The 14,100-nt window shown below is 39.5% G+C and overlaps 1 protein-coding gene across 1 annotated transcript in view; it reads left to right on the top strand.

Moving 5' to 3' along the window:
- Positions 1-14,100, top strand: part of COL19A1 (collagen type XIX alpha 1 chain) — a 352,005-nt gene that overhangs the window by 4,585 nt on the left and 333,320 nt on the right. Inside the window, exons 2-3 of the mRNA XM_065888668.1 lie at positions 6,288-6,362; positions 7,213-7,312. Coding sequence (XP_065744740.1) covers positions 6,288-6,362; positions 7,213-7,312 — 175 coding nt within the window. The remainder of the gene's footprint in view (positions 1-6,287; positions 6,363-7,212; positions 7,313-14,100) is intronic.

Below are 14,100 nucleotides of genomic sequence, written 5' to 3'. Positions count from 1 at the left end.
AACCTAAGTGCCCATCAACAGATGAATGGACAAAGAAGATGTGTATATATACAATGGAAAATTAGTCAGCCATAAAAAAGAACGAAATTTTGCCATTTGCAGCAACATGGACAGACTTGGAGGGAGTTATGCCTAGTGACATAAGTCAGAGAAAGAAAAATACTGTAGGTTATCACTTATATGTGGAACTAAAAAATAAAATGAACTAGTGAACATAACAAAAAAGAAACACTCACAGATGTAGAGAACAAACTAGTGGTTACCAGTGGGGAGAGGGAAGGAGGGGCAGGATAGGGGTAGGGGATTAAGAGATACAAATTATTATGTATAAAATAAATAAACCACAAGGATATACTGTACAATACAGGGAATACAGCCAATATTTTATAATAACTATAAATGGAGTATAACCTTTAAAATTTTTGAATCACTATGTTGTACACCTGAAACATATAATATTGTATATCAAATATACCTTGATTTAAAAAAAGAGTGATAAATAGAACGCCTGTGAAACTGGGCAGATTTAACTCTGATTTTACAGGTAATAATAATTCCATAATATGTTATGTGGACTCCAGAGGATATGAAGAAATAGAAAAAATAAAGCAGGTGAAGTGGACAAGAGAGAGAAATATTGCAATTTCTCAGGAGATAGCTGTTGCCCTTCCTCCCTTCTGGCCTTACCTCCTGTGTAATGCCATCCATCCCTGTGGCTTTAAGTATGGTTTTTATGTCAATCACTCCCAAATTTACCTCACAGCCCACCCCTCTTTTGTGTTCCATACCCATATTTCCTAATGGCACCTTGAACTTGACATTTCTAACTCTGTGGCTTTTCCACCGCAGCTGAATTCACTCCTTGTCACAACTCCTTTTCTTCCTCTAGTGGCATTCATTTCAGTAAACTCACCTGTTACCCAGCTGAGCAAGGCATCTCCCCCTCCTCCCTACGTTCAGTCTGTTATCACATCCTGTTGATTCTTTTTTTTTTACAAGAAAAATTTTTTTAATTTATTTATTTTTGGCTGCGTTGGGTCTTTGTTACTGGGGGCGGGCTTTCTCTAGTTGCAGCGAGTGGGGGCTACTCTTCGTCGCGGTGCGTGGGCTTCTCACTGCGGTGGCTTCTCTTATTGCGGAGCACGGACTCTAGGCATGCGGGCTTCAGTAGTTGTGGCGCATGGGCTCTGTAGTTGTGGCTCGCGGGCTGTAGAGCGCAGGCTCAGTAGTTGTGGTGCACGGGCTTAGTTGCTCCGTGGCACGTGGAATCTTCCCGGACCAGGGCTCGAACCCGTGTCCCCTGCATTGGCAGGCGGATTCTTAACCACTGCGCCACCAGCAAAGTCCCCATCCTGTCCGTTCTTGTGTCTCAGTTCCTTCCCCCTTGTCCATCTTCAGTGTCACCTCTTTAAGTAACCACCCTATCTGGCCTCCAAGACTATGAGCATGTGGGTGAGGGTGCCAGATGAAATACCGGCCACCCAGTTAAGTTTGAAGTGGGACAAATAATGAAAACATTTTAGTATAAGTATGCTCCAAATATTGCATCAGAAATACGTATACTAAAAATATTTTTGTTCTTTATCTGACATTCAAATTTCTTTTTTTTTTTTTTTTAACATCTTTATTGGGGTATAATTGCTTTACAATGGTGTGTTAGTTTCTGCTTTATAACAAAGTGAATCAGCTATACATATACATATGCTCCCATGTGTCTTCCCTCTTGAGTCTCCCTCCCTCCCACTCTCCCCATCCCACCCCTCCAGGCTGTCCCAAAGTCCCGAGCTAATATCCCTGTGCCTTGCGGCTGCTTCCCCCAGCTATCTACCTTACTACGTTTGTTAGTGTGTGTATGTCCATGACTCTCTCTCGCCCTGTCAAAACTCACCCTTCCCCCTCCCCATATCCTCAAGTCCGTTCTCCAGTAGGTCTGCGCCTCTATTCCTGACATTCAAATTTCATTGGGCACCTGTTTTTATTTGCTGTATTTGGCAATCCTACATGGTATGAAGGGAGGAGAGGGTGTTTCATTATTTACAGGGTGGTCAGGGAGGGCTGACCTCATCGAGGGGCAGTTAAGCAGAGACAAGAAGGTAGTGAGAGAGTGAAGCACGTGATCACCTGGAAAGAAGCACATGCCAAGGCCCCGAGGCAGGGGCGTGCTCAGCGTGCAGGAGAAACGAGACAGAGCGGAAGACTGGAGTCCAGTGAGTGAGGAGGAGAAGGGCACGTGCCCCTCAGAAATGCATCTGTGCTTTATGTGTTGTCAGCATCTGACTTCTGAGCCTGCAAGCTCAAAGGCTAGACCTTGAACTCTGGTAAAATTCACCAGAGCAGCAGACACTGCCCTGTGAGACCTCTTGGGAGATGCTAAAACCTTGCCCTCTAGGAGTACCAATGGGTAGGCTTCTGAATTTATATCTTTCAGTCACATATCTCCCCTAAAGACCTCTCAACAAGCCTTAATTCACAGGTACTTTAATATTGTAATACTGAGTTATTCATGATACATTTAAGTACAAATGTGTGGAAACATGGACACTTAGCATAGTTAAAATATAAATTATATATCCACTAGACAAATGACATATTTCCTTTCTTTGCAATCAGTAAAGTGGTATATTAATAGCTTAAGTAATGCTAAGAACCCTCTACAAATTGTAAAGGTGTACTAGAACATGTATACATTTATTTTTCAGGATGCCTCTAATTTTGACTTTTCTCCTTGTCTTTGTGGTGCACAAGGAATGACTTCACTCCTGGTTTTTCCTAAGGCCAGAGGCCTCTGGGGCCACAGAGAGTGACTGGTCCGTTTTCTGTATGAGCATCAGCAAAATACACACATCTTTTAGGTATTCAATCAGCAGGGAAAAAATGGAAAGTTAAAAGAATGGATTTAACTGTTCTGGGCTTTTTAGCTATTTGAGAGGAGAAAGAAGGAATTGAACATGACTTCCGTGGTTAAACCGAAGACTTTTATATATGAGTGGGTATAGAAAGACCAGAACAATGAGAGGAAAAATATGTTTTAAAAGACATGTGATCTAATCTCCAGACTAGAAAGCTTAACAATATAATAGGGGACCCAGTCAACAGGTGAAAACAAGCATGAGGATTTAGAGATTAAGGGAACAAGTGATGTTTTTTTAAGCACGTGTTTCAAACTGAGAGTGGGGACAAAGTATATTTCCACTAACGAATGAAGAGAGTATCATAGGTACTCTATTATTTTGTTTAGAACATGTTTTTTTTGTTTTTGTTTTTGTTTTTTGCGGTACGCGGGCCTCTCACTGTTGTGGCCCCTCCCGTTGCGGAGCACAGGCTCCGGTCGCACAAGCCCAGAGGCCACAGCTCACGGGCGCAGCCCCTCCGTGGCATGTGGGATCTTCCCGGACCCGGGCACGAACCCGTGTCCCCTGCATCGGCAGGTGGACTCTCAACCACTGTGCCACCAGGGAAGCCCCGGCACATTTTCAAAATAGGGTTTTCAATCTTTTCCCCGTTGATTTGTGAGAATTCTTTGTATGTTCTGGATATGATGCTTGATTGGATATACGTATTGTAATAGTCTGTGGTTAGCCTTTTCAGTCTTTTAATGTTGTCTTGTGATTATTAAGATTTTAATGAAGTCCAGTTTATCAACCTTTCATGTTGAGGTCTATCAAGGAATATTTGCTACCCTCAGTTCATGAAGATTTTACGTTTTTCTGTAGTTCGTTATTGTTTTACCTTTCATGTTTAGGTCTAAGATCATCTCTAATTAATTTCTTTGCATGGTTTGAGGTAAGGGTCACAGTCCAGTGTTTTTCTACATGGACAGTCAGTTGATCTAGAATCACTGACTGAAAAGACCATCCTTTTCCCATCGAATTGCAGTGGCCCTTTTGTGGTAAACATGTGCACAGGTCTGTGTTTGGACTCTCTGTCCAATTAATCTATTTATATGTGCACCAAAATCACGTTATAAAAATCCCTGGTGTCCAATAGTACATGTTCTCAGGCTTGTTCTTCTTCAGTTTTGCCTTAGCTGTTCTAGTTTTTTTGGAGTTCACCTTAAATTTGAGAATAAGGTTGTCAGTTTTCACAGACACACACACACACACACACACACACAACCTGTTGGGATGTTAATTGTTATTGCACTACGTCTAGATATAAAATTGAGAATTGACATCTTAACAATACCGAGTCTTCCAGTCTAAATACTTGTTTAATCCACTCAGTCATTTAGGACTTTAATTTCTCTCTGCAACATTCTCTAGTTTTCAGTGCAGAGATCTTGAGGAGATGCTTGGTTTTTATAAACATGATGATGAACTCAGATAAAAAAATGGGTATGATTTCAATTTTCTCAAAAAATGGGTAGTGTTTACAAAAGACCCGATTTTATTATTATTTAGGACCTGCAATCATGTTAAGATCTCTGAGACAGGAATTTCCAGAGTAACTAAGTAATCTCTAAAATAGTCAGTGCTATATATTTTAATTGTGTGGATTGCAGCTTTTAAATCTAAGTGGTAGCACTATTTATAATCCGATTTATTCTTCTGGTTAAATATATTAAGCTGATGCCCTGTCACCACCCTTGAAGTCTTTGACACATTTGTTAAATGAAGGGCTGAAAGGCTGAGCAGTTGACCAGGAGAACTGATGGTTTCCACTTCCCATAGAGCAGGAGATCAGTGTGGTTTTCAGCAGTTTATCTCCTCTCTGTCATAAAAACTTTGAGGTCATTATACCCAAACATGAATTTTAGACATTTTAGAAAATTAAGGTTGTGACTGCATGATGCCAAAATAGTTCATCAATTTAGCTTAAGAACTGTACAGTTGTCCAGTTGGCATATTATAGAAACTAGCTGCAATATTGTCTGCATTGGCTATCAGTTTCCTAGAATCTAGCCTGAATTAAATTTAAACAAACCCCAGATAACAAGAAATTAGTGTATGTATGTACATTACTGTGTTGTGGTGCAGTGAGTATGTAAATTCACTGTAAGTGGAGGCAGACTTTATCTTTTACTTCTTTGAACATCGTTAATTAGCATTAGCATATAATTAATACTTTCTCAATGATTTTTATCTCATTTATTTTTCATTATAGGCCACTTTGGTATGGCAGAGGTCTTTGCTTTTGCTTTTTAGTTTTATTTTAATAACTTAGTTCAGGCTGCTCTGACAAGAATACCATAGGCTTGGAGGCTTAAACTACAGATGTTTATGTCACACAGTTCTGGAGGCTAAGAAGTCCAAGATCAGGCTGCCAGCCTGACCAAGTTCTGATGAGAACCCTCTTCCTGGTTCCCTCACAAGGCAGAGAGAGAGAGAAAGAGTCCCTGTTCCTCTACCCTCTTGTAAGGACATCCATCCCATCAACAGGGCTCCACCCCTAGGGCCTCATCCAAACCTGATTCCCTCCCAAAAGCCCCATCTCCAGATAGCACCACACTGGGGATTAAGACCTCAGCATATGAATTTAGGGAGGGGTACATTTAGTCCCATGCAGTCTCCTCCTGTTCTAAAGTTTAATATCACTAATACCTAAACCTGAATCCAAGGTGTGTGAAAATAGTAGTAGGTCACTTCTTCTAACATTAGAATATACTTTGAGTATGAAAACTTAACGATATTAAAGCTAGCTAATTTCCTAATGTCGAGTATAGAGCGACAATTAGAACATTAGAGCAAACAGTAGCTAACACTGACAAGCGTTCCCTGTGTACCAGGGACTTCACATACATAACCACATGTATTCCTCACGAACACACTGTGAGGTGGGTAATACTCTTATACTTATTTAAAAGGAATTTAATTGGGCTTCCCTGGTGGCGCAGCGGTTGAGAATCTGCCTGCTAATGCAGGGGACACGGGTTCGAGCCCTGGTCTGCGAGGATCCCACATGCCACGGAGCAACTAGGCCCGTGAGCCACAACTACTGAGCCTGCGCGTCTGGAGCCTGTGCTTCCCAACAAGAGAGGCCGCGAGAGTGAGAGGCCCGCGCACTGCGATGAAGAGTGGCCCCCGCTTGCCACAACTAGAGAAAGCCCTCGCACAGAAACAAAGACCCAACACAGCAAAAATAAATTAATTAATTAATAAAAACTCCTACCCCCAACATCTAAAAAAAATAAATAAATAAAATAAAAGGAATTTAATAGAGCGGTTTAATTTCTTTCCATTTTTATCTTACATTTCCGATTGTATTGTATGATTCAAATTTATTTGAAAAAAATGATAGACAATGTAATGAAAATTCTCAATACCTTTTTTTTTTTTTTTTTTAAATAGAGAAACAATGTTCTGTACTGAGGAAAGAGGGACACCAGTTTACACCAGACTATAGAGATAAAGTTGAAGTTTCAGGTAAGCACTACAGTTCTTCACAAAGAAACATTTGTGTGTAAAATTATCACCAAACACGTAGCGTATTGTAGGTGACATCTTCACATTGTAATTTAAGATAACACCAATACTAAAAAATTAAAAGCAAAGAAGTCAAATGATGTACAAAAATTTCTGAGCGCAGAATCCTACATCATTTAACCTAGGACCACCAACAACTCAACCTCTCGGAGAACCAAAGTTATTTAAAATTTTAAAAGTTGTACCCATTGTAGAAAGTTTGAAAAAAAAGAAAAGAAAATGTATGAGAAAGAAGATCTCACCACCCCAATACAGTCATGATTCCCTTTTTGTAACATTCTCATCTTTCTCTTTCTCTTTTCTCCCTTCATCCTCCGTTTTCTCTCTCCACCCTTCCCCCACCCACATATGCACACGTTATCATAATACATATACTGCATTTGAAATCCGAGCATTTCCCCACATCAACATATATTTTTCTAAAGCACGATTTCTTTTAAAACACTGCTTAGATTTCAATTGAATGGCTGTAGTATTTTTTACTTAACTAATTTTCTGTCTTTAGCTATCAGAGCTGCTACAATAAACTACTCTGCTTACTTATTTAGAATAATTCCTAGGTCAAAGAAAAATAATACTTGAATCTTGTGACATATATTTCATCCTCCTATATCCTAAACAGAGGGAATAAACCAAGAAATTTTGGTGATCCCGTAAAGAGCAGATTTAACTTGAAATAAGTCAGTCTACAGATAAGGACTACAAAAAATCCTATTTAAAAGTTGGTAACTCTGTGAATTTACTAAATTTAATAAAACTGCTGGATTAAATCATTTGTCACATTCCACAGGTTTTGACCTAGGAGAGCGCTTTTCTCTGAGACGTGTGTTTTGTGAAGGTGATAAAACTTGTATCAAATTGGGAAGTTCACGTCTTATTAGAGACACCATGTAAGTAAAATAATAATTTTTCTTTACTTTTAAAAAAATGTATTTATTTTTATTTAATTAATTTATTTTTGGCTGTGTTGGGTCTTCGTTGCTGGGCGCGGGCTTTCTCTAGTTGTGGTGAGTGGGAGCTACTCTTCGATGCAGTGCGCAGGCTTCTCACTGTGGTGGCTTCTCTTGTTGCGGAGCACAGGCTCTAGGTGCGCGAGCTTCAGTAGTTGTGGCTCGCGGGCTCAGTAGTTGTGGCACACGGGCTTAGTTGCTCCGCAGCACGTGAGATCTTCCTGGGCCAGGGATCAAACCCATGTCCCCTGCATTGGCAGGTGGATTCTTAACCACTGCACCACCAGGGAAGCCCTTTCTTTACGTTTTAATAATACAACATAAACTACTTTCTAAAGAGATTTCAAATAATTTGTTTAAAAATAAAAAGTCTTGTCGACAGTAACACAATCACTTGAATGCTGTGGTAAATGTGTTGTTTGATTATTTGTGGTTTTTAGTAATCTTTACAAACTGATCTTGTTCTATAGCATAAATTTACATGTATCGATAGCGGCATAATCTTTAAAGAATAGTAAGTAAATTTGTTCTTGAAGAAATATTATTTATGTTTAAATAGACATAACCAAAATTAGATTTTAAAATGTGAATTTTAAACTAAGACACAATGTAGACTTAGAGACACAAGAGTGATATTTATTATATTTATTTCTACATGCTTCATGCATATAGATAAGCTCCATGGTAAATTAAAAGAACTTAGCCCTTACTGTATATTCATTTCATATATTGTGTAGAGTATATAGTAAAGAAGAGCCTTTTTTTTTGGTCTTGTTACTCATTTCATTTCAAAATGAATTTACTGAAGGGTTTTTTTTTAATTGTTGGTTTGTTATCTTTACTATACTTTTTCTTCTGATAAATATGAGATTAAAAAGAATGACTTGCCATTTAAATACTGACAATTTGTCAGCAATTATACAAGGCAATAATAATTCCCCATATGGTTGGCTATATGTAATTGGAGGATGGATCAATAGTAATTCAGAAAGCTTGAGTCATCAGGAAGGCAAATATAGCATATATGGTCCTGATATTCAGCCTTTGAGTCCAAGATGAACATTTCAGGGTGTGAATACACTGCAATGAATAAAGCATCAAATTCTGTTGGGGGCTTCCCTGGTGGCGCAGTGGTTGAGAGTCCGCCTGCCGATGCGGGGGACGCGGGTTTGTGCCCCGGTCTGGGAAGATCCCACATGCCGCGGAGTGGCTGGGCCCGTGAGCCATGGCCACTGAGCCTGCGCGTCCGGAGCCTGTGCTCCGCAACGGGAGAGGCCACAACAGTGAGAGGCCCGCGTACCGCAAAATAAAATTTAAAAAAGTAAACTGCTCATTAATTGGTAAGCAATCAGAGGGCTAAGGAAGAGGGTAATTTGATACCAGGGGATGTAATGGGCGATTTGTCTGGTGGAGAACTTCAGCAGATGTCACTGTACAGATCTATGCTATTGTGGGCGTCTTAAGCCTGAAGGTGGCTTCACATGCAGGCATTAAACCCTCAGGGCTTGACAGCTTCCTATTTGGGTATTCATATGCAGCAAAGAAAAGTCAATATGTATCTCATCTACATTTCATATATATTGGTTTAGATGTTTCTTAACTACCAGTAGATAACTTTAATTAATGAATTTAAGCAAGGCAATAAATGCTCTTCCAAAAATTAAAATGCATTTTCTCTCTTGCCCTTTTCCTGATGATTTAAACCCCTCTAAGTCTGGCCAGGTGGCCAGAGTACTGGAGAGACAATCTTTGAAAATTCATTGAGCCTGTGTGCAAGAAGACATAGCGAATTTTAAGTAGCTACATTGGAAAACTTCCTGCCACATTTAGACATTGCCATTCTCTTTTGAATATGTGTGATAATAAATATTAGGTACTACTTGAAATTTATTTTCCAACCTCTGGCTCTAAATCACGGTGCGACTGCTGGGCAATTGATGTGCATGAAGTCTCAGGCTCTGCCAGCAGAACCCGGTCCCTCCACTGCAGGAAACTGGAGGGCATCTGGTTAAGCTGACTAGCGAGTGTCAAGTAGCTTGGCCCAGCTCCACTTACATTTCGCTCCGTGAGCCAAGGATGCTAGGATGCTTCTCTCACATGATGCCGTTCTGATTTTTCAATGAGACTGGAGTAAAGTTGCAGCTATTTATATATTTGTAAATGAGCCATCTTGCAGAATCAGCATGGGAAAAGGCAGATGCTAGTTTATATGGAAATTGGGACTCTTTCTGTGCCTGAGCTTGCTTTTATTGTTCTGCCATCTTCCAGGTGAGGGTTACGAGGGGAGAGATCTCATGAGCTGTTGGTCAGGTACCCACTTAGTGCCTTGAGCCTGGCTTAATGTGAGGACCCAAAGGCAGCTCTTGCAAGGGTCCTTCAGATAAACACTGTTGTACCCAAAAAGGTGGCACAGGCTCAGGGAACATCTGACAAGGTTTCTATGTTTGGTTTTCTTTTCTCTTCATGTCCATTCTTTAGTATTCCTTAGGATAGCAAATAGTAAGTATTTGGGTGCTTTCAAAGATTCTGGGTGGCATGCTACCCAGTTTTCTAGAATTTTCTAGCATCATTTTAGAGGAAATTTTCTCAGCTTCATGTATCTACAAGTATCTCTGGTTATGTGAAAGAAATAATTATTTCTCTACAGATTGAGAGCAGTATCCCAGGTGATCACACTCTGATTATCTTTAAATTGTCTTTTGGCAATTATCAGGGCAAAATGGTGAAGTTTTGAGAGAAAACATATACAGAACATGCATATGGTATGGAGCGCCTTATTTTCTTGGTATAACATTATTCTTCTGTTTCATTGGTTGCTTGTATATAAACATGTTTTTAAATAAAAATGTGTTAGTAGTTGAATATATAAATTTAAAATGTCACAGAAAAGTGAATTCCTGATTTATTATTGAATTCAAGGACGGTAAAGAGCCTTATCTCTCAGGTTCTATGTCTATCTGGAATACTGTGTTGAGAAGGCTTCTGAGGCCCTGTTGAGTTCAGCAGATTGGAGTGCTATGGCCCATTCGTGAAAAGAGGGGGGAAGGGAGGGCTGTAGTCTGTAGTCTAGTCTGTAGCCTCTCTGACTTAGGATGACACCTGTGACCGGGTGGCTTTTGCAGCTGAAGCAGTTCCCAAGAATGGGGGGAAATGAGACTATGTGTGAAAAAATAATCAACACAGATTACTAAGATTTTATGAGCTTGGATAGTGTAGCTAGAAACAGTGGCATAGCTGATAGATATGGTCCTCTTTGCTTTTGTTACAAACAAGTAAATCTCCAGTGAAGGGAGTCGTCTCTCTGTCCCTTTCATTAAATTGGTGGTTGCTTCCTGGAAGCAAAGGGCTCTTTAGTTTCATGGCTTTACATGGAAGAAAAGAGCTGGTAGAAGCCCTTCTCATCTGTGTTTTGTAATACATAATAATCCTCAGCAATCCTTCTAAATAATTAGAAGATGTATAGCATTTTTTAGGAGATTTTAAAGTTCTCTGGACCTTAACAGTTCCCTTGGAAATATTCCTAAATATGGGGAAAGCTGTTGTGTGTATCACAGCATCATCAGCCCTCAGCCCTGGTCTTTGCTCCTGTTGAATGATTCACTCCGTGGGCATGTCTTTTCTACATGGACCTTCACACTACCTACAGCTTTTTATTATTATAAATAACACTACAATATACAGGAAAGTTGTTCCCTCTGTTTTTCTGGCTAGAGAGGCCAGTTAAGACTCACCACTTACTCATCACCTCCTTTGTTTATTTTTCACGTGTCCGTTCATTCAGTAAACATTTGTTGAGCCCCAAAAATTCATAAGATTGATTTTTTCAAAGTAGAATTGCAAGTTCATTTTTAGAGATCTTGGTAATATACTTCTAATTATGTTCCATCATTGTTTTATCCATCTCTTCTGCATATTACCCAATTTCCTTAGTAACATTGGATATTATACTTAAAAATTTTGTTATTAAGTTTTGTGTTTTTAACTGAAAACTTGTAACAATTACAAATAAAAGTTGTGGCTTACTATATAAGTATTTTAGGGGTTCCCGGAATTTTCTGTTCCGCTTAGGATGAATAAGAGGTAGCATTCAATAAGTCACTGAAATGAATTCAGTCTAGTCCAGAGCTCACCCTTCTATTCAACATTTACTGAGATTACTATGGACTGAGCACTTTATTAAGCTCTGGGACTGCACTGGTGGAAAAGTGTGGGTCTCATCTTGCCTTCCTGAAGCCTGCTGGAGAGATACACAGTGCAAGGGAAAGCTACACTTTGCTCTTGCCTTGACCCAAGAAGAAACTGAGCTGTGTCCCTCCTATCATTCGAGCATAGGCTGCAGGACTCAAAGCCCACAGCTCCTCTCATAAAAGCTACACTTTCTGAGCACGTGGGCTCAGTAGTTGTGGCTTGCAGGCTCTAGATCACAGGCTCAGTGGTTGTGGCACACAGGCTTAGTTGCTCCGTGGCACGTGGGATCTTCCCGGACCAGGGCTCGAACCCATGTCTCCTACATTGGCAGGCAGATTCTTAAGCCCTAAAATTTTAAAATCATACAATTTAGCCAAGTTTTATTTTATTTTTTAACATTTATTTTATTGAAGTATAGTTGATTTACAATGTTGTGTTAACTTCTGCTGTACAGCAGAGTGATTCAATTATACATATATACATTGTTTTTCATATCCTTTTCCATTATGGTTTATCACAGGATATTGAATATCATTCCCTGTGCTATACAGAAGGACCTTGCTGTTTATCTATTCTACATATAATAGTTGGCATCTGCTCACCTCAGACTCCCAACCCATCCCTCCCTCACTCCCTCCTCCTTGGCAACCACAAGTCTGTTCTTTATGTCTGTGAGTCTGTTTCTGCTTTGTAGATATGTTCATTTGTGTCGTATTTTAGATTCCACATATAAGTGATATTCCACATATAAGTGGTATCATACGGTATTTGTCTTTCTATTTCTGACTTCATTTAGTATGATATTCTCTAGGTCCATCCATGTTGCTGCAAATGGCATCATTTCTTTCTTTTTTATTCAATTTAGCCAAATTTTATATATTAGATAGAAAAGAATTTTAAGAGTATTATACAGTTTTAAGAATGCACAGAAGTATTTACTTCTCTATCACAAGGATCTCTTTTATATTTTTCTAGAAAATTAAGAGATGTTAATATGTTCCAATAATAAATTGCTTTAGGTTGAAATGGCTACTTGTTTGTTCATAACCACGGGAGTTCCCCTGGTGAAACCTGAAATTGGCCCCTGTACACAGAGGGCAAGGAGAGACCGAAGAAAGAGACAGAGCCCCCAGATTGGTAGGTGGCAGGTTTACTGAGCAAGGGAACGTACATCCAAGGCTTGTCTTGGGCACGGCAAGAGCAGTAAATCTCTGCACCCACCCGCCGTAATCATAGAAGTTTATGTAGAGGCCTTAATGGGGGTCAGTCATGTACACTGTCCAGATGGTCTCAGCTACACATTACTCTCTCAAGGCTGCATCCTTGAAACAACTCCTAACGTGGGAATGGTGGGCAGAAAGTACATCCCAAGGACAGAGGAGGGGCTTTGGAACCTCTGGTTGCCCGGGTCCAGCTCACAGGTCAACTGGTGGGCAAATCGTCTCAATGACTTCCTCCAATACTTCTAAAATGTAACATAATATGAAATATTATCAGTTCAGTAGTTTCATTTAACAGTTTTGGAAACATTTAATATTATCAACAATTTTAAGTAAGTTGTGATTTTCCTCCTTCAGATTTCATATAATTCAGTATTTTGGAGGGAGAAGTAAAAAGTATCAGTAATTGATCCTATGTTTATAGATTCTACAACATTCATATCTATGTTATTTTGTTTTATTTTATTCTGGAAACATCACTCAACATATCTACCATCTTAACAAATGTTTAAGTGAATAATATGTCATTGCTGACTATAAGTGCAATGTTATACAGCAGATCTCGTTGTAATTATGGCTAATTACATGTAAATTATCTTATCTTAAAACGTCCTGATGCCATTTACCTTGAGAGAAGTGAAGTACCAGTTAAGTCTACTACTTAGGAGTCATAATAATGCCGATGTCATCATAAAGTAATAAAATTAAGGCGTCCTATTTTGGTAATTACTCAGGCCAGCTTGACAGGCATTAATTAATCTACTTCTGTGGTTGGATTATATATTACACTTTTTTCTCTCTTCACTTGTCTTTTCATCCTATGAATGAAATCTTATAAGAGACTGCAGAGGTTTTGCTTGGGTGCGGGTTATATGTATGTATCTGTGGAATGTGCACTGCAGGTTTCCAGAATATACAAAAGAAAGAAAGCATGGAACCACATACTTCAGTCATCTTTAATCTTATTTGCCTCATAAAAAAAGCTATGAGGATTAATTAGCTATTAACCTTCAGTGGTGGCAAATGTGCTGCTTTTATAATGGTTGTAAACCCAAATTTAAGCATGACCTTAAATTGATGAATTAACCAGAGCATCGACTGTAGTAATATATGATGTTTCGTTATACTAGTGCTTAAGAATAGCTTTATTTTTTATTTTTTATTTTTGCGGTACGCGGGCCTCTCATGCTGTGGCCTCTCCCGTTGCGGAGCACAGGCTCTGGACGCACAGGCTCAGCGGCCATGGTTCACGAGCCCAGCCGCTCCACGGCATGTGGGAACTTCCCGGACCGGGGCACAAACCCACGTCCCCTGCATCGG

Source organism: Phocoena phocoena, chromosome 12, assembly GCF_963924675.1.
Source record: "Phocoena phocoena chromosome 12, mPhoPho1.1, whole genome shotgun sequence".
Taxonomy (NCBI): domain Eukaryota; kingdom Metazoa; phylum Chordata; class Mammalia; order Artiodactyla; family Phocoenidae; genus Phocoena; species Phocoena phocoena.
The sequence above is the reverse complement of the archived record's forward strand: the minus strand, read 5'-3'. Positions and strand labels throughout refer to the sequence as shown.